This window comes from Schistocerca cancellata, chromosome 2, assembly GCF_023864275.1.
Source record: "Schistocerca cancellata isolate TAMUIC-IGC-003103 chromosome 2, iqSchCanc2.1, whole genome shotgun sequence".
Classification (NCBI taxonomy): domain Eukaryota; kingdom Metazoa; phylum Arthropoda; class Insecta; order Orthoptera; family Acrididae; genus Schistocerca; species Schistocerca cancellata.
The window spans coordinates 912,677,364-912,699,658 of record NC_064627.1 but is presented as its reverse complement, the minus strand read 5'-3'; the positions used below and the strand labels follow the sequence as shown (position 1 = coordinate 912,699,658).

The 22,295-nt window shown below is 37.2% G+C and overlaps 1 protein-coding gene across 1 annotated transcript in view; it reads left to right on the top strand.

Annotated features, from left to right (window-relative positions):
- The window catches only part of LOC126162855 (UPF0430 protein CG31712), an 88,252-nt gene that overhangs the window by 60,593 nt on the left and 5,364 nt on the right, over positions 1-22,295 (top strand). The window contains exon 4 of the mRNA XM_049919630.1: positions 14,715-14,798. Coding sequence (XP_049775587.1) covers positions 14,715-14,798 — 84 coding nt within the window. The remainder of the gene's footprint in view (positions 1-14,714; positions 14,799-22,295) is intronic.

The following is a 22,295-nucleotide window of genomic DNA, read 5'->3' as shown; positions in this document are numbered from 1 at the left end:
TGTGTGATCAAAAGTATCTGGACATCCCCAAAACATACGTTTTCCATATTAGGTGCATTGTGCTGCCACCTACCGTCAGGTACTCCATATCAGCGACCTCAGTAGTCATTAGACATCGTGAGATAGCAGAATGGGGCACCCCACGGAACTCACGGGCTTCGAACATGGTCAAGTGATTGGGCGTCACTTGAGCCATACACCTGTATGCCAGATTTACATGCCCCTAAAGATCCCTGGGTCCACTGTTTCCGATGTGATAGTGAAGTGGTAACATGAAGGGATATGTACAGCACAAAAGCGTACAGGCCGACCTCGTCTGTTGACTGACAGAGACTGTAGACAGTTGAAGAGGGTTGTAATGTGTAATAGGCAGACATTTATCCTGACCATCACACAGGAATTCCAGACTGCATCAGGATCCCCTGCAAGTACTATGACAGTTAGGTGGGAGGTGAGAAAACTTGGATTTCATCATTGAGTGGCTGCTCACAAGCCACACATCACGCCGGTAAATGCCAAACGATGCCTAACTTACGATGCGTAAACATTGGACGATTGAACAGTGGAAAAACGTTGTGTGGAGTGGCGAATCAAGGTACACAATGTGGCAGTCCAGTGGCAGGGTGTGGGTATGGCCAATGCCCGGTGAGCATCATCTGCCAGCGTGTGTAGTGCCAACAGTAAAATTCAGAGGCGGTGGTGTTATGGTGTCGTCGTGTTTTTCATGAAGGAGGCTTGGAGCCCTTGCTGTTTTGCATGGCACTATCACACCACAGGCTTACATTGATGTTTTAAGCACCTTCTTGCTTCCCACTGTTGAAGAGCAATTTGGAGATGGCGTTTACATCTTTCAACACAGTTGAGCACCTATTCATAATGCATGGCGTGTGGCAGAGTGGTTACACGACAATAACATCACTGTAACGCACTGGCCTGCACAGAGTTCTGAACTGAATCGTGTAGAACACCTTTGGGATGTTTTGGAATGCCGACTTCGTGCCAGGCCTCACAGACCGACATCGATACCTCTCCTCAGTGCAGCACTCCGTGGAGATTGGGTTGCCATTCCCTAAAAACCTTCCAGCACCTGATTGAACGTATGCCTGCGAGAGTGGAAACTCATCAAGGCTAAGGGTGTGCCAACACCATATTGAATTCCAGCATTACTGATGGAGGGTGCCATGAACTTGTAAGTCATTTTTGGGCAGGTTTTCTGTATACTTTTGATCAAATAGTGTATGATAAATTTGCCTGAGAAATCAGTGCTGAAAGTTGATTGTGAAATAGGCTATGAGTCGGTATTGTGTCCACAAGGTTCTGCAATTCCCACTGGGTTTTTAGAAACACATTGCAATTTTAAAACCTCCAAATAAAGTTGTGCACCGTGTCTTTCTGTAAACTACCATTGCATGGTCGACACTCTGTGGCTTCTCATGGTGAATTCGTAGCAGTATTACTAGGAATTGTTTTCAGGCAACGAGGCTTAAAATTTTAAATACTTTGGTTTGTAAAGTTTGAGAAATGTATTTGCCTGCTTTGTTATTGATTAACTTATTATTAACCCTTCTATTCGTACAAATTTCAACATGGAAAAAAAAATCAGATTAAAAAAGAAAAAAAAAGAAAACTGCAGCATGCATTTGAAAATCTTGGTCACTGTACCAGCATCCTTTCATTGGATAGTGCTTATGTTATGGGTACGTGAGCAACAGTTTGTAATTGTTTTTTCCTTCAGTTTCTGGAAAAATATGCTTTTGCAGGCCCCATGTATGATGTTGAAAAAGGCTCAGTTTTCAGTTGTCTGTTGATGTTGTCAGATTAGAGTCCATCACACGTCATAAACTTCAGGCATGCTTTTCTCTAAACTACATGGATATTGAGCCAAAATATCTTGGATTCTTTTATTTTAGGGTGTACACAGGCAAACTTGCAAATTTGAGCTGAATTGTTGGGGTGTGTCTGAGAGCTTCCTCTTGTGAGAGGGATCTAACATACAGTTTAAGTACACACTTCTAAAACCACCTTCAATGTCTGAGAGGATACCAAGAAAGGAAATGGAAAAAAATACCATTTTGAAATTAGGAAATAGTTTACTATTGTAGTGTTTTCCCCCCACATGAAATAACTTGGATGTACGTAGTGTACAAACTGCAGTTACACAACATGCATAGGTTGTTATTTGTGTATTAGACACACATTAATTATCACTTTTTATTAGGTGTTTGAGTATTTGCCTCACATTTACGTATTGGTTTTTGTGTACATCAGTCCAGTGAGGGTTACTCAAGTGTTACAAAATAATTGCAAGTGAAATAATGTCTTACATTTGTGACATATTGTTTGCTGTGGGATAAATAGAGGGTTGAAGGCAGCAAAGGCAACTGGAAACGTTTATCATCATGTGTGGGATGAATACCATGTGACAAATTATGTTTGAAAAGGATTTCATTGTTTCAAGAAAGAGAACGATTTCCCACATTCAGAAAGTTTTGATAATTGACATGTGTGGTGAATTGCAATCATTTAACCTTTATGCGACATTTGCATTCAATAAGCAAGATTCAGAAGTGGTGCTTAAGAATACTTGCATACTGTCATTGCAAGCAATGAAAATCAAAGTGGTGACTCGTATTGTATTTTTGCAAACGTCACATGCTGAGCATTCCTACACAACATTGTTACTGATGACAATTGTGATGTCTTTATGTAAACTTTTGAGAAGAAATTGAAGGTTGAGCTGTGACTAAAGACATCTCCTTGAGTAAATGGCGTTGCGTTCAGATAATATTGTGCATCTGGTGGTAAAAACAGGGTGTTGTGCACTATGAACTGCTCCCAAGGGTTGTGCCATTACAGCTGGCATTCGCTGCCAACAATTGAGATGCTCTTCAGTTGTAATCTAAGAAAAAGATCAACAAAACTGTCTCAAGTGTTACCACTGCTCACACAGTATCACCTGCTTGCACTCTGCTGATTTTATACTAAAAGCTGTCTAGGAGTTTGTTTGGGAAGTCATCCATCATGCATGCTTCTGATATTGCACCCTCAGATTTTGACCTTTCCCATTCATTATTGATTATGATCAGAAATTTTTTTACAATGAAAGTGCAGTTCATACCTAGCTTAACATCTTTAACTCCCAACCAGTAGATTTCTACAGATGTGGAATCTGTAAACTACCAGAACATTGTCAGACTGTCTTAGATAATGTGAGAGAATATGTTGTTATGATTAATTTCTGTCTTATGTTTACTATTACATTTAATAAACTAATGCATAAAAACTATTAAAATATGCTCTACACTAATACAAATGAATTACGACTTACCACAATATCCTCTGACAGAAGTCTCTTTTAATAAAATGTGAAGTATTCTCAAATTAGTTACATATTGCTCTGTTTCGATTACGGAATAGTCTTTTTGTATGTACTGCCCTGTGTTGTACTCATCTAGTATGCAAATAAGGTATTTAGAACAGATGCATAAAGCCAGTTAATAAATTATTCAGCGTGACAATTTCATAAATAAAATTGATTTGTTTACAAAAATCAACAATTATGTTGGTGGAAGAAGAAAAGGTCATTGCCAAGTAAGCGGTGTGGCTGCTGAAAGTGAAAATAAAAAATTATGATGGAGAGATTTTCTTAAACCTTCCTTATTGATTTTCAGTTTGGTTGCTTGTAGCACTGTCCGTGAAGATTGAAGTGAAGAGACAGAGTGACATAGATACCTTATGGCTAGTGAACAACTGATTCATTCATCTGTCCCTTATTGGCCTAGTGGTGCCTACAATGGATAAACTGCAGAGTAAAAGATGAGATTAGTTACACTGTTTGCACATGGGATGACATTCTCGGTTCTTGAACTCAAAACCATAGTTTGCTAATCTGACCTCACACCTTAAAGGGGGGGGGGGGGGGTAGGACATCAAAACTTTAAAAAATTCAGTTTTTCAAAAATATAGCGCACATTTTCCTGAATAGTTTGACACATAAAACATATATTTGAGAGATTATAAGGCATGCTATTTGATCTTTAGTGTACCAAGATGCAGCACCACACCCCTTTGCACAGCATTCTTATGTCATACGTAATTGTATTTCACTCTGAATAATTCAAATGTTTATATTTGTGCCAGAGATTGTCATACATGAAACAAAGGACTCTTGATATCGATACTTTCTCTGCTGCTATCTTGCTTTGATCGCTGGTTTTGTTTGTTGTCTGTTTTGAAAGGCTTGCAGTGTGGTGTTGCGAATTTTGAAACGATTTTAATTTGGCTATGTTGTTTGGTGTTCATTTGTGGCATATTATCATACAAGATGCCTAGAATTTGTTGCTTCAACCGTAAACATCACCACCAGGGCAACAGATACACAGTAAAGGGTGTTACAACAAATGTTACACCAGTGGCTCAAGACTGCAACTTCTCTGAGTCGGTAAACAAATTGCCACCGAGTGCTTCAAGAAGGAAACTTGTTTTTGTTGCTAATGAAAGTGGAGGCTGTGAATATGAAGATTCGTGTAATGTTACTGTTGATGTTAATGTACTGTCACAGTTGGGTACTGGACAATGTTATGTGCAACCATTGCTTTGGTGTACGGTGTGTTTCTGTGGTCGAAAATGAGCTTGCCAGGATAGGCCTTGCTACGAACTTATCTGTGATAAGCAGCAAATGCAATGTTTGTGCATCTTGCTTGACATCTAAAATCGTAAGCAAAGATTATGGTGTGAATTTGAGGGTAGTGTATGGCACGTGCTCTGTTGGTAGGGTACAGAAGGCAGCACAAGGAACACTTTGTGCAGTGATGAATATTCCACCTCCTCCAGCAGAATTTGAGAGATATTATGGCTTATTGCGATGTTATGGCTTATTGCTTGGGTCTGTAAAATAAGTTGCAGAATTGTCAATGAAAAATACTGCAGAAGAATCTATTATCAAAAATGATGGTGACAGGGACAGTGGCCGCTTTTGATGGTACCTGGCAAAAAAGAGGACACACTTCTTTGAATGGTGTTGTTACAACAACATCTGTTGACACTGGCAAAGTACTAGATGTTGAAGTGTTGAGCAAATTTTGTCTTAAGTTGTGTGAAAGGGATTCCAAATCATGAATGTAATATGAACTATAAAGGCTCAAGTGGAGGTATGGAAGTGCAGGGAGTTGTCAGCTTGTTTACCAGATCTGTTGCCTCTTATGGCCTGCGATATGTGAAGTACCTTGATGGTGATAGTAAAGCTTTCCTTGAGGTTCAAAAATGTGCTCCATATGGAGCTGAGACTACTGTGCAGAAGTTAGAATGTGTGGTATATGTACAGAAAAGATTGGGCGCTAGACCTAGAAGGCTGAGACACAATTTGTCAGGAAAAAAATTATCTGATGGGAAGGGAATAAAAGTGAGAGGGCAAGTGACAGAAGCAGAATTTGACAAGCTGCCGATATATTATGACTTGGCAGAAAGAAGGAACAAGGGGGACTTGAAACATATGAAGCAAACAGATTGGGCCTTATATTTCCACAAAATATCCACAGACAATAACCCTATCCACAACTTGTACCCAAAAGGAAGTGAATCATGGTGTGACTACCAAAGATCTATTGCTGGTGGTCAAGAATATCATCACAGGAATTCTCTACCGACTGCTGTAATGGAAGCCATCAAACCTATATTCAGGGCCCCATGGCGGTACCCAAAACCCAAATGAAAGTTTTAACCAATGTGTATGGGAAATATTGCCAAAAACCATTTTTGTGGGAAGAAATGCACTTGTTATTGGTGTTTATGATGCAGATTCATGTTTTAATGATGGTGTGCAAAGCAGGAAATATGTTTTAGATAAAATTAAGCCTGGAGTGAACTGCATCAAAGCTTTGTCTGCAATAGACAGAGCACATGTAGTGAAAGCAGATAAATCATTTTTGGATGTGATAAAATAAAGAGTAGTGCATCATAGGAATGTGAAAAGGAAGAAAAATGATTTAGAAAATGAAAAAGAACCTGTTTATGGTGCAGGACAGTTCTAAAAGAATGCCACATACAAGCAGAAACTTTAGCGGCCATTTTCCACGAAACACAAACCTCTGTACTTAGGTACATGGTACATCCAAAATAAATAACCTATTACTTTCAGACTTGGTATGCATATTAAACACAAACTTCTTAATGAAAAACTCTAGAATTTTCCAAATCTTTTAAAGACTGTGGTAAAACTGAGATAGTTAACAATAAAATTTGAGTTGTTCTGCACACAAAGTTTAAAATGTAACAGCTCATTCATATTTTCCTGAATTAAATAAATTCTAGAGTTTCATTCACCTGTATGGTTTGTATGCTGTGCAAAATTCATTGAAGAATCTCTTACTTACGAAGAAAAATGTTCCTATAGCAACAAATGCAGCCAACAGTAAGTGTGAAAATGATGAAATTTCACATGAAAAAAAAAAGTTTTTAAACTTCCACTGCTATGCATGTGAATCCTGAATCCTTTCTGGTCATGCTGACAAAGTTTTATAAATTTATTTGCAAAAGTATAGACAGTGGAAATTAAAATTTCATGTGGTGCCCCCCCTGCTCAAAGTCGGCCTGTTTGGCATCGTACCCCCCCCCCCCCCCCCCCCTTTAAGTGATGGTGACTCGGACTATTCAGCAGAAATAACAAGTAAATTTAGCAGGATAATTCTGTACCATCCGTGATGTAACTCAATGAACATAGAGTTGCAAAACATATTCTGCACTGTAGCCAAGTTTCATGTATACTACCAGCAGGAAGACTATGTTTCCACAGCTGATGTGTTTCTTGAATGTGCTCAAAAGTGAGGAACACAAGTTGCATCTCAGGCATGAGCATTGAGAAGTAAAAGTCAATGAGTTTTATTCCAGTGAGTTTTATTCTCATTTCTCTAAGTTGAGGGACTAAAGCATAGTTAGTAATAATACTCAAAATCACATATTGAAAATTAAATGTGATAAGTCACTAACTGTTAAAATTATTTTTATGTCTAAGCATATTGAAAACAGCAAAGCTTATTCACCATTTTAGAGCATGATTATATTGTAAACATTATGGCTAGGCAGCATATCTTTTGATTATTATAGATTTAAAAAAGATTTTGCTTAGAAACATTGTCATTAATATTCTGTCCTCAAAACAGAGAAACACAAATTAAAAGTCAACACTACACCATTGATTGCAAAACATGAACAACCTCAGAGAAATTTCATAAGCTATGAATAACATAAATTTCATAATCAAGAAAGCCTACTGTGCGAGGAAACCATATTCTCTGACTGGAAAAGTGGGCTAAATAAACCACGAAGGAAATAAAATCAGCAAATTTGCTCAGTGAAAATTTGATTCCAGCTTTTGCTAACATAAAAAGAGAGTGTGGAACAAAGAACCAAAATCATTGAGAATAAGATATCCTTAAGCAAAACTCTCATTCTGTCTTTACAGACTTAGAGTGAGAAGTCTCATCTACTCATAATGATTACAATATAACTGCTGCTGATGCTGTGTCAAAGTGAAAAGCACCTATTTTGAAGGACTTTCCAACTTGCAGTGAACTTGAGACAGAGAGAACCCAAATTAACAGTAGGTTCATCAAGCTGAGCACTTTGCTAAATTTCTATGCAATGCCTCACAGTTGGCACAGTGTGTTATTAATTTATTTCTTGATGATGGTTACATACGAATGCTGCCTCTGGGCTACCATAAAATTCACATGAGAGTTGTCTAGATGTAATGTGATGGCACAGGAGGACTGATGGTTCTGAAATTTGCAGACACTATCTGGACACTATTGATTTATGACACCAGATTACCACTACATGGATTATACTTGTGGCATTCTAGTCCTTAGCAGTGATTATGCTTTTGGCATTCTAGTCCTTGACAGTTGCATCTTAGAGATCCACTTTCCGGAGACCACTGAAGAAATGCAGTGGCTGTAGAAACACATTCTTTCTGCCAGTAGTATAACTGAAACTTGGAAGCAATGCAAAATAAGGTTTGACAACTCTGTGATTATCAAGTTGCATTGCTGCTAAATTCATTTCTGTTGAGTGATCTGAGTGATTTTCATTTAAAGTTTGATGTCAGGTTATCAAATTATGATTTTGAGCTCAGGAAGGCCATTCCATGTAGAAACTGCAACTAACCTTCTCTTTCACATTGTGATTTTTCTGTCATAGCCACAACTGGTGCAATAAGGAAAAGATGATTGCTGCAGTTGTTCTTTAGCTTTGAGGTAAAAGTTTTGCACTGCAAAGTGAAGCCACATTGACTATCTGTTCCAGTTTCGATTGAGGCCAGCATCTTACCTACAAAGCTACAAGTAAGCAGATCAAAAATCAGTAAAGAAATCATAGGAAACCTTCTCTCCATCACAAGCCTTCTTGCTACTTTCAGTACCTCAGCATCTAAGTGTGAAAAACATATGAATACTAGGTAATGCCTTTTTGTGCTTCGATCAGTATAATTGTTGGTTTTTGTGAATACACAATTTTATTTATGAACTTTTCACTGAATAATTTATTAACTGGTTTCGTTTTTTGTGTGTCTGCTCCTGCTATCACATTTCCATACTACTTCAGTATGACACAAGACACCACATAAACAAAGACCATTTCATAGTGCAAAATGTGCAATATCCAATTAATTCATGTCAGTTAGTCACACTTGTGTAACGGGTAATTCACATTTTACTGAAACAAACTTGTCATAAAATTGTTGTGGTAAGTTGTAATTCATTTGTATTACGACACTGCATATTTTAATAACGTTTTGCCATTAGTTTACTGAACACAACAATAAACATAAGTGATATATTAATCATCAACAGTATATTCTGTCATATTATCTAAAACAATCTAACTATGCTCAGGTAGTTTATCAATCCCACACCTGTAGAAACCTACTGTTTTGTAGTTAAATATGTCATCAAGCCAGGTATGGAGTGTATTTTATACACTGCAATTGAAAGGCATCTCAATTGTTGACAACAAATGTCAGCTGCAATGTACGCATTCCTGGAGCAATATAAATATATAACACATGCAAAATATTGTTTGTTCACATTGCCCTTTGCTCAAGGTGATGTCTTTAGTTAGGGCTCAGCTATTAATTACTTCTTAAGAAGTTAACATAAAGGAATCATATCTCGTCACCAGTAACAGTATTGTATAGGATTGCTCAATGAGCGAACTGATGATGTTCAAGCAAAAATGCAGTAATAGTTACTGCATTTGTTGTTCTTGCTTTGAATTGGAGAATGAAATAATCCCACTCCCAAACTTCACTTATTGAAAACAAATGTCTTACAAAGGTAAAATGGTCCCAGTTCATCATCTGTGTCAATTATCAAACAAATCTCAAAACAAGAAAATCCTTTTTTGATGTGATTTGTCTGATATCACTTATCCCACACACAGTAACAAATGTTTTTAGCTGCCTCTGCTGCCTTCACCTCTCTGTGTAACCCAAAGAGAATACTGTCGCAAATACTAGCCCTTATTCCACTTTCAGTTCTATTTTATAACACTTGAACAACAATCTTAAGATTGAAACGTGCAAAAACCAATAAGTAATCACAGGACAAATACTAGAACACCAAATAAAAAATATTTAATAAATACACTCGTGGTAACCCATGCATGTTGTGTAAATGTTCTTTACTCACTAGATGTATCAAAATCATTTTGCACAGAAAATCAAACTACAATAATAAAAAATTTTACACTCACCAATGTAATAGCAGCAACATGTTATGATCAGTGGTTGGACACTGACTGCCAGGTGGCTCGTGGTTGTTATTAGGTGGTCACTGTATGGCAAGGAAATTCTCCAGTGTAAACTGTCCTGATCTTTTGCAGAAATGTTTATGGAAGCTTTTAGAAGGTGAAGCTCATTATATTTGGGTTTTCACCAGACATACTTTTCACAATCACCCTAAATGAATTTTTAAAAAATAAAGGAAGGATGGACTTGAATTTGCGACTATCCTTCTACATTATGCAGTATAATCACTAGACCACAAGCATATACAGCACTACAACACCTTAAACTGAAGACAGCACTTCCTCCCGATATTTTCACATGCTATGGTGTTTCAGATTGTGCAGGTGGCCAGACTTAAAATTCTGAGGGTCGGTCAGTTTTATTGGCTTGTTACGTGAATGACTTAAACTAGGGTGTGTTTATGCTACCACCTTGCTGCTCACATCCCACCAGCATGGTGCGGCAATGATAAAACAATCTCACTGAGTGTTACTGGAACGTTCAACCTGCACCATCATTGTTCACAGTGCTGCTAGTTATGATCCTCACCAAGCCAGTATATCTACCTGGATTAGGTTTGGAGCAGTGACTATCACCATCTGTCTTGAAACTTGAGCTGTGATTGGCTGCTTTGAGGTCACTCTGGCAGTGCCACATTTGACTGCTCCTCATTGCACAGTTTTTCGTACAAAATGTATCTATTTCTGCGTCTACATCTCCATCTACATTCATTACAAATTATCATGAAATGAATGGCTTAGGATGTTTCTCATTGTACCAGTTATTAAGGTTTCCTCCTGCTTAGTTTGCATATTCAGTGCTAAAAAATGATTTCTTAAATGTGTCTGTGCAAGCTGAAGTATAATCCTAGATTCATCACTTTTATTTTAGCCATTTTTCTGTTCCACCTAATTTATCATTTTATTTCCTTCCTTCTATTTTTCTTTCTTTACCCCCTCCCCCAATTAGAATATCAGCACAAAAACCTGCAATTTGCAGATGTAGTATATGGAGTAGATGGAAATAAAAACTGACAAAATATTACCTCAGCATGAGTAGGTCTATGGATCGCTCCTCAATAGGAATTACGTTAATAATTTTGGGTCAAGCCATCAGTTCTTAAGCTGTTCTGGTACAATGTAAAGAAGACATGTTAAGTTGCAGACAGGCATAATTAAGACATTTACACAAAGCTTTCGGCCACAGCCTTCATCAGCAAATACCTCTCTTGTGTGTTTTTTAATTGTGCCTCTCTGCAACGTATGTCTCTTCTTTATGGTAAGCAGCGATCTGTCTTTTTCTACATTTTTTATATTCCTACTCAGAGTTACCATTGTTTGATTATTCTGATTCTGTAATATTTAAAATGAACTAAAAAAACTTATGTGATATTCGTAACTGTCCCAAAACTGTTCTGAATAAATTTTAAGCTGTTGTTAGAGCTGGTGATAGTATTTACAGTGTGAACAGTCTACTACTTCTTCTTTCTCATTGTCAGTAACCACATTTTTGGTGTTAACAAATCTGTATTAGTGTCATCAGGTGATGCATAGAATGCAAGTTTTTGCTTCATACCTGCAAATAATCCACTCAACTAGTGATGCAAACAGCTACAGGGTAAAAAGTATCCAGCGAGTTGTGTGGTGGTGTGCAAGCAGTGAGGCAGCAACATAAATGAAACAGGACTCCCAGCGAGATATGATGTGTGAGCAGCGAGGTATCAGTTATGCGGGTGCAGCATAAACACACCTGTAGTCTTTGAGGCAACCAGCTGGCAGCCATATTTTATGTCAAAACTGTACATTTGGCTTACTTCAGGATGATTGATTGATATTTTGTATCTGGTCCCCTTGATCGAACTGCTTAGTCAGCTTTTGTTCCAATATTGTATCATTTTTTGTTATGACTTTGAGTTTTCTTTGTTATAGGCAATTTTCACAGTAGTTGCACATGTAACTTAATGGTAAATAGGGAAGCCTACATTTTTTTAAATATTTGCTTAATCCTCATGCCAAATACTGCTTCTGTTGAAAGCAATTGATGTAGCCCAGTGGATGAAGCACTGGTCCCACATGTAGGGCAAATGGTATTCAGTCCCCATTCAGCTATCTAGATTTGTTTTTTCTGTTGTTTCCTTAAATTATATGTGGAAAATGACAGGATGTTTCCTTTGAACTGGCCGCATGGCCACGTGGCCGATCTTCCAACCTCCACTTGCATATAATTTGTCTTCTGCTACATATCTAACAGCCTTATTGGTGGCATTTTAAACCAAAACTTACTTCCTTCCACTTCTGTACCTTAGATTACCTGCAATTAACAGTTGTTTTGAGGCTAAATCTCATCTGGAACATACAATATCGTACATGCAGTGTACCATCGGTTGAGGTTCCACAGAGTTAAAAACACTTAAACTTGCCAATGTGAACTATCCTGATCACACACACTAATAAACCTTCAAACATAATCTACAAAATAATATTTTGATGCTTCTTACACCATTTGAGTTTTGATGTAATACCCCCTAGTAAATAATTTTCAGGCTCTTACAGGATAACTAACTATCATAAATTTTCTGCTTCATGTAGTTCATTTGAATCTGTTGTAGAGCAGCTCTTCTTTAGTTTCCTTACTTCTCTTCTTCAGTTTCCTTACTTCTCTTCCTCCATGTTGTGATATGTTCCAGCTGTTGCCTTTCCAGTGATTCATCAGCCATACCATGTAGCATTATAGCAATTGCATCTTTCCGTTCTCTTTGCACTCTTATTTGACATTCTGGAGGATTGTCCCACAGCTCATAAAATTTCATACCTTGCTACACCTTTTTCCTCATTCTGTAAGGCTAATGCCATGCCCACATCGTAATATATGGTTTGAGTGACATTATAGTTTTTCACTTTCTGCACACACTTTTTTATTTGATATTTTGTGCTTTGTTTTTGTGTTATCTTTAAAGAATTATTTCACCATCTCCTTTACATCAAATGTATGTTGTGACTTGGATGTCTTACTAAGACAATTGCTATTTCATCTTTACTCTTGTATAAATAACTCTTTGTCACTTTACTGTGAAATTTTAACTGATAGAGAAAAATTATCCACATGACATAACAATATTTCTTCACAGGATACGTTATTAAAAACTTACGTTCAAATTTGTTACATGCTGGTTTATTCTCAAAGTGTTGTTACCTGTTGGCACTGCAAAGTTCAGAAGAGACTGAAACACCTGTCTTCTCTCCTACTGAATTAGCTGAATTGATTCTGGATATCTAGGCTATATGGAGAACAGTTTTATCATGTTTTTGAAACTCTTGTGACTTGATTAAGATTTTTTGTATGGAATGCCAAGCCACATGCAGTAAGAATCTCCATATTTTCTCCTTAAAAATGTAACTCATTTTTTGAGAAATGTCTGTAGCATTCTTACTGATATGAGATAGTTTCCCCTATGATTGCTGTTTGCATTTGGAGAGGCATGGTATGAATACTGGCATATTTCTTACTTATGTTAGCTGTTTATATAAGAAATGTAGATAAGTTTCACTTAAGACAATGATTGTTTTAGTAAATCTTTTTAATTTACAATGTGATGAAGTGTTAAGATTAACTACTAGTTTTGAAATGATTTCTTGCATTCATAGACTTTTACCATATTTAATTTCCTCCATGGTACATCTTGATATGTTGGGTGGCTGTCTATTTAGTATGCAGTTAGCTGCTCGAGTTAGAACGTAAAATGTGTGTTGGTTTTACTACTATAAATGGTTGCTGCAGTGTTGCACCCACATATCACTCACAACAAATTGTTAAGAAAAACTTGAAACTCAGTTTTGAATTTTGTTGTGTATCTTAGGGAAAAGGTTTACAGAACCTGTAGGTTGAACATAAACTCTTATATACAGCACTAAATTTGAACACAAGTACTGTGATTCGCTTAGACAAAATATTTAAAATACTGAAGTTGCCAATTCATCCTTAAACATCACAGAGAGTCTGTGTGATACCATTACTACTGTAAAATGTAATAGCCTGAAGAGGGGAACAGCAAAAGCTTGCACCTTTGTATATTTTAGGGTAAGATAACTCAGTCATATTAGTTTTTGATTTTGGTAACTTAGTCTCACTATAGCTGATCTCAGTCATTGTACATATACCCCTTCTTACATGAACTGTCTTTATAACATATTTATAGTACTGATTGGAAGTTTTTTCATTTTGATCTAAAATATAGTTATTTGATTGGTTGCTTTGCCACATACCATATTGGATTTTTTGCTTTGCCAGGAGAATGTCATTTTTGGTTCCCCAGTTTACAATTTTCTGATAAAATCTTCTGTACAACAGTAGGTGCCATACCACAACTTTCAAGAATGATTCTAGTGACATAAAGGTTGCACTGCAGGACCTAATACAATTGAAAATGCCTGGAGATACCTTTTTTCCATGTAATTTGCTGGTGTTTCATCCAGCACTGTGTAAGCAACAAATGATTTAATCGTGTGAATATTAAAGAATCATTTACCTAAATGATATGAACATTACATTTAATGGGCTATGAACATTACATTTAACGGGTTATAATTAGTAAATTGTGGGGTGGGATGAGGTAATGTACATAGTTAAAAGATGATATCATAGAGGTTTTTAATCTTTTTGTATAATCAATTCAGTGAATATTCTTGATTAAATCTTTGCAAAAATATGCAGTGTGCAGGCAACAAATGATTTAATCGTGTGAATAGTAAAGAATCATTTACCTGATTGATATAATGCTTGGTAGCATTTGCTCAAAGATTCACAGTGCCACAGTTTGAAATCTTCAGTATTTCATCACATAGTATTAATGTAACTACTCTTTCCTTTAGTTATCGGTTTGCATGTTTGCTCATATATAACCATCCAATATTGACATGAAAAAATTACTTTGTAGGCTGAAGAAAGAAGGAAGCGTGAAGAGTTAGAACAGATTATGGCAGAAAATAATCGTAAAATTGAGGAAGCCCAGAAGAAACTGGTAAGATGTAACACTTATTGTCTATTTAAATGTTAGCAATTATTCTGGCAAAGTTCTGTGTTAATAATGTTTTGAGTCCATCAGCAGCACAAATACATTTATTTGTAATTGTGGTACTGGTTATCACTAACTAATGCCAAATTTAGTGATTTCAACAATGTTATAGTTGTTCCCCACACTGGGTTATATTTTATTAAAATATGTGTACTTTATTCCCAGTGATATAACAAAAAATATTGGTGTAGGTAACACAGTTTACTCTAATTATAACTGTTACAAGGGGATGCACTGTAAAACATACTGACTGGGGTTTGCTGTACACTTAGATTTTCATAAGTGGCTATTTTCTGAATTTATGCCACTCTTCAGCTCCATGAGAAGAGTCAAGTTATTTAAGAAAGCAGCTGTATTAGCTGTAATGAACTACTATTCGTGAAGTATGTTCCTCAGAACTGATTCCACAAAATGTGCGAAATATGTGTATATAGTGAACTGGTGCAGATGAAGGAAACCGAGTCAGGAAAGATGGTAGTGATAAAATTTGGGTTAGGTACCCAAGCAAACATATTCTATTGGAACAATTTTTAATGTTATTATTGGTAACTATGGGCATACTTTTTTTGATGAACGAGACTGTAGTACTCTAATTGGTTGGTTTTGTAATACCGTATTTACTTGAATCTAAGCCGCACTCGAATCTAAGCCGCACCTGTAAAATGAGACTCGAAAAAAAGGAAAAAAAAAATTCCCGAATCTAAGCCACACCGGAAATTTGAGACTCGAAATTCAAGGGGAGAATAAAGTTTTAGGCCGCACCTCCAAATTGAAACAAAGTTGGTCGAGTGTAATATGAGACACAATTTCGGTCGAATGAATGACGATACAGCTACAGTAGTTTGGTTCGAGTCGTAAGCTTAGCAGTTAAGCTTTACCAGGTAGCCATTGCTATGCGTCAGGCGCTCCGTCCGTATTTATGCAGGTACCCTTCCTTTTTCACGTGCTTCGTCTGGTTTGAATCGATTGCTTATTTTGCTTTGATCTGGTAAGTGCTGTTTTCTTTGTTATAGGTGTTTACATCACTCTAAGCTGGAAATGCATTACTGTACTGTGTCCCGCATTGTTTGTCGCATTCTGATAGTGCTTGTTAACGGCCTGTCGCCACTCGCGGCATGGCTTGCTTTTGTGCGCGCTACCGCCGCTTACAATTAAAAAAAAAAGAGAGAGTAATCGTCTCATTAGCGAAACAATGGCAAGAGACTGCTATTTGTTGTTACTTACACTGTTGCTTTCTTTGATAATGATCAACAAGAACCAAATAATAGACTGCATATGATAGAACATGTTCTGAACGAGAGTTAGGCGAAAATGTTTCTCCGTTTGAAAATCTTTGCGGCTGCTTCTTTAGTACATCAAATTCTGCACAGAATTTAGTCATCTTACATTTAAAATCTAGTCAGTTGCCGTGCTTCATTTCTGACTGTATCACTATTAGGCATAAGAATACTATGAATATAAACATGACACGATATGTATATTCATCCGCGTTCGCTGTTGTCTCATTCTAGTTTCGTAGTTTATTAGGCAGGCAGGATTTAAATGAGATAGCAGCAAACACGAAAGAATACATGACAAAATGTTGATATTCGTATTATTCTTATGGTGAAGAGAATACTGCATGTGATTCACATTTCATCAGGTTCCTATTAGCAACCATGTCTTCTCACAGGTAGGAAAAAATTCAGAAAGTAGAGTTGGCCATATTGACAAACATCCCAAACAGTCTTGCATGTCGGATTTTCGTAGTACATTGAAATTCTGCTACATTCGAAGATACGGAATTTGTATTTACTTCGTTGGATAATGTATGAAAATGCAGTGGTCGAAACTCGGGGCGGAGAAAAAAAAAGCTTGTCTTCCACCCTTTTTTTTTTTTTTTTTTTTTAATGACGCGGAGGTTCTGGCGCCAGTTTTTATCTTTGTGCCTACAAAGCATGCCTGCGTAGCGCTACATATATTCGACAGCAGAAGTTAGTTTTGGCGGCACCTACCATCATTTTTCAGAACTTCCACTTGCTTTGCACTCGATTCTAAGCCGCAGGTGGCTTTTTGGATTACAAAAACCGGAAAAAAAGTGCGGCTTAGATTCGAGTAAATACGGTAATACTGACACACATTTATGTGGTGCGCCTGCTCTTGCATTCCAGAATGTGCCAGATGCTCTGGGTAGGCCTACCATTTTGATTATCAGACAAACCTTTGGTTCTCTCATTTGCCAACTGTATATTCCCACAATGTCCTGTCAGTTCTCTGGGCAAAATGATGTGGCCTGTGTAAAATGTGCATGCTTCCTGTTGAATGCATTACACAGTGAATGAGATTCTATGTAGATAATGTGATCTGCTGGAATCCAGACTGTGTTAAAGACAATTCAGGAAATGGTTATATTTTATATCCAGTTCATTTTTCTTATATATACTTCGGATATTGTAGATGAAAAATTAATTAAGATTTTAACTAAGCTAAAAACAACATGTGGACCAAGCCATCAGTATCACATGGCATACTAGATGAAGTTACCAGCAAACCTTGCATGCTGTAAGTACACCATAAATGATATTGCATTTAACTCAAATCTGCCATTGGCAGCACTATCAGTAATCAAATGGAAAAATAACAGAATGGTGGCTAACAAAGTGATGTGAATAAATTTCCTTTTCAACAATAATTTTAATAAAAATGTCCATTTTGTCTGTAAATTGCACTTCATTGACTGCAAAAAAGAGAGAATCTACCTTGGTGACAGCAGTAGATCCTACTTTATTTGCTACAAGGCAAATTCTTCCATGTCTTCTGCCTCTAGGATGGAGTCCTAGACTACCATCTTTGAAGTGCCCACTCAGTTTTCACATGGTAACATTAAATCACATCTGCAATGCAGGATTTTAAAGCACCAACTAATTAAAATTATACCAGACTGCTTTGTGATATCATCTTGTTACTTTAAACAAGGAAGGAATTAGTGAGACCGTTATGGTACCACTTTCCTAGAGAGGCTTGCAAACCAGAACATACAACTATCAGTAGTAATTAACACCTCACCAGGAATCAGCAGTGTTTGTGTCTGAGAAGCAGGAATTGTGGAAGGGCTGGCCAAGATGGTTTAATTGAACGTCATTTACTATGACATTTTATTATTACAATTATTGTTAATTAATATAACTACACCGAACATTCAAGTGTAGTACAATTCTTGTGTTAACAGTGGCAAGTATGGAAGAGTTTAAAAAATCAGGCAATAGTTTTAATTTAAACAGTAAAACAAATTCATACAAGAACCAGGAATTAGATAACTGTTTCCTGTTGATCAAAACTACCTTTACCTTCAGGACAAGGCCGTAGATCAAAGTGAGAATTTAAAATCGGGCGCCTGCCGAGCATCAAAACAAAATTACAGTAGTTACAGCAGTCGATACTCAAGCAAAACCTTAAGACTACAATAAGAAAGCAATAAAAGTGAATAACATAACTTAATATGGCCGCACTTAACAGTGCATCCACCTATGCAACGGACCTGCCAGAGTGGGACAACAGACAGCCCAACTAGGACACCCACACAAACCCCTAGCCAAAACAGCCACAAACCAAATTACAGTTGAACTCTCTAAAATACACAAATCACCAGTTAGTTTCTATGTGTATGATAGTAGGTATGATTCACTGGACAGATGAACGCATAACCAAGTGACACATCATAACCCGCATATACATAAGGTTAGCCAGCAAGAATTTATAGATCTCCACAAACAAGGAGAAAATTATTTTGAACTGCTGTGCTTGTAAGTGAATGATAACTTTCTTACACTTATTTTAAAACTATCAGTGAGAATAACAATAAATATGCACAAGTAACTTTCGACAGTAAAGAATAATTTAAAGCTCCTTGGAATAAGTGAGGAAAAATAACCATACAGCTCAGTGATTAAAACAAATTTCTGATCACAGTTCAACAAAAATAGACTAGCCTATAATATAAAATATTCCCCCTAAATAAGCTAGGGTAGAGACCATGGTTTGATAACCGTAACAACTTGAAACTCAAACCGTACAAAAGTGATTTAGCTTAATTGCTAATTGATTTCAGTTTATAATTTTATTACGTGGAATCATTGCTGTTGTGCAGCTATGTTTAAAATACTGATTTCAGTCAGTTATAACTGCAAAAGGCGGACGTGGGCAGCAATACAATGCCAATGAGCTGTTGTGGCTGGGAACGCTCAGCCAATATTCCGAGTTACAGCTTTACTTCCATGAATGATAAGAGCAGAAGAACACTTCGGATTGAGTTAGCAGTCCCTGCTGAGTTGTGCAGAACTGTCTGTCCTCTAGCATAAGGCAGCCAACTAACACCACACAGCTGCAACTCGGTCCAGAAAGCCAGCAAGCTTCCACATGCATCACTTAACGTCCATCAACACAGTGTAATCTTTACATGTTCACTCCCACAAACATGATCACTGCCCACTGTCAAAGTGCTTGCTGCTCACTCCTTCCTTCACATATTTCAAAAGCAAAATCAGCCAAGGAGGCAAGGTAGTGAAGATAGGACAACACCAAAGATATCAAAATAAGAATTGATTGTAACATGCATGCCACATCAGTTCAATTAGTTTCTGTTATTTTTGCTTCAAGTCTTTTGTTTGTTGTAGTAGTAGTACATAGGCAAATCACAATACTTGCTAGTTTTGAATTTTTTATAAGTGTATTGCGTTGTAAGTAGTCTCCCAGTCAAGAAATCTGTGTATGAAAACTTCAAGTGAGGAATGACATTAGAAATTATAACAATGAAATTAGAAATTATAACAATGAAAAATTATCAATTTTGACAATCAATTAAAAAAATCTTCTTATTAAATGGCAGCAGGAGACTATTCATATATAAAAAGGTATTACGTCTGCAAGCCTTTGAAGCCAGTAGCTCCTCCTTCCGGCAGAAGGGTTGAAGGGGAAGGAAGAGAGGTGAAGGAAACGGACTGGAGAGGTTTAGGACAGGGGGTAGATCTCAGAAAGTCACCTAGAACCTGTGGTCAGGGGAGACTTACCAGTCAGGACGAACAAGAGGCTTAGAATAGAAGTGGAACTGAAATTACCTCTGGTTGTACTACAGAAGAAGATTTGGCATAGCCCCTGATGAAAGCAACTGAATTGATAGGTATCAAAATACATTGACCAATTCTGTTTTCCAGCCTCTAGAAACTTTAGCTAGGGGACTGATGTAAGTGTTCCTTTGTTGTAGGTAATATGGCAGAGATCGATTTTGCTGTACATAGCATGTATGTATCTAATAGAGACCATTTAATTGCCCACAATTCATGTGGTGCCAGGCCATAACCTATGAGCCACTGATAAATCATTGTGTTGTGCACATGTGTGCTCTTTATTTTGCAAAAATGTTCTTGTGTGCTTTCTGTTTTGAAATGGGGCTTTGTCAGATGATGTACAATACCTGTACCTGAAAATTGGTTAATTTTTTGATATTTATGTGCAGAAAATAAACCTATCTCCAATAAAATCATTGGGATACAAATTGCTATGATATAAATTTGGTATGTAATTTTGCATTTTAAGGCAGAATTTGCCTTCATTACAAAAGATAAGTTTCAGATCTCTTCCTATGACGTAGATGGAAGCCAGCCATTGTTGTTCTCATAGCTACCATTGAGGTTTTTGTAATTTTCTTTCTCAAAAGTAAAGTAATTGCTATAAACAAGAAGAGTGTTAATTGAGAGTGCAAAGGGTATAGATTTGAAGTTGTCTAGAAGCCTTAGTGCCCTGAATAAAGGATGACAGTTTGTGGACATTGGGTTCTCTAAGTCTCATCTAAGATCTTTTGTTGTTATTATTTTTTTGGCATCTGAGTCTGCTGCAGGTAGCATTATTACATTGATAACTAATAATGCCATCATACAAATAAATTAAAACTTGTATGAAATATTGTGTGAAATCGTTCACATTTTACTAGTACTGCCATATTAATAAAAACATGTATGAGATTCTGAATATCTTGCACTCCTTCAATAAAGGCCACATTAGTTTAACTAGCAAGGAACGGCGAAGGTTATTTCACATAAACACTTGCTATTCTTTATTCCACAGTTCCCTAGCGAAAGCTCTGGGTCTTCATAGGAACTTGGTAACAGGGATTCTGCAATGACTAATTTCTCCATCATGAGAGACCTCCTCATGTACCATTTAATTTCTCTTAGTTTCTTACTGTACCTTCATCCAGCTGGGACTGAGCTCCAGTTGAGGGTTGTGTAATAATGTTAGCAATTCCTCCATACTGTATGCAACAGGAAGATTATTTCTTCCTATTTATAAATGCTTTCGTAGCTTAATGAATAGGATAATATAATGAGCTGTTCTGTTACTTGATGGTAAGCATAAGGATGGCTGTCAGATATGTTGTTAGAATAGTGATGTGCAGGAGAAGTATAAATTGTCCTCTGCTTCTGGTAATAGGATTCTTGTTAGCTTAGTAAGGTATCTATAACTGTGGGCCAGGCTGCCTTTGGTTGGGAAATAGTTTGCTGGACTACTGCAGATGTTTCAGGTCATAAAAACTGAGTCCTTTGGGAGACCTCATCTCAACCCTCTAAGGCCTACTTGATATAATTTCGTGTTGTTATGATAAGTAATCTGCCAGTGTGCTTGTACTAGCTGATTTAGAAAGTTGGCTGGAAATATGGTGCAGCCTCTGTGTTTTTTCATTAAGAAAGGTAAGTGTGTTCTGAAAAATGGAAAATCTGTGTAGAATAACAACAATATTAAAAGGATGGATTGCTTCTCACCACAAAGAGGATGCGTTGAAAAGTTGACAGGCACATTGAAAAAGACTGCTGGATTTATTTAGCTATCAGACTAAATCCTATAGGCTATAGAAGAGGTGTGGGGAAGGATAGTGGGTATTATAGTGGGCTGCTAGGTACAGCATCAGGAGGCTGTGCTAGAGGGGATGAACAATGAAATTGAGAAACGGAAAGAACTGTGCAGGTGCAGTGACAGGCTAGAAGGCGTGTTTAGTGCTAGAGTGGGAGCAGGGAAAGGGATAGACAGGTAGAGGACAGAGACTAGCAAAGGTTGATGCCAGGGGGTTTATGGGAAAGAGGGATACTTTGCACGAAGGGGCATCAGAAAAGCTGATGTTGGTGGGAAGGATCCAGATGACACAGACTTTGAAGCAATCATGTTGGGCAGCAGGCTCAGCAACTGGCTGGTTCAGCTCTCTTTTGGCCACTGTTTGACGTTGGCTGTTCATGTGGACAGACAGCTTTTTAGTGACCATGCCTGCATAAGATGCGGCAAAGTGGTTGCAGCTAAGTTTGTAGATCATATGACTGCTTTCTCAGGTGGCCCTGCCTTTGATGGTGTAAGATATACCTGTGACAGGATTAGAGAAGATGGTACTGGGAGGATGTATGGGACAGGTCTTGCATCTAG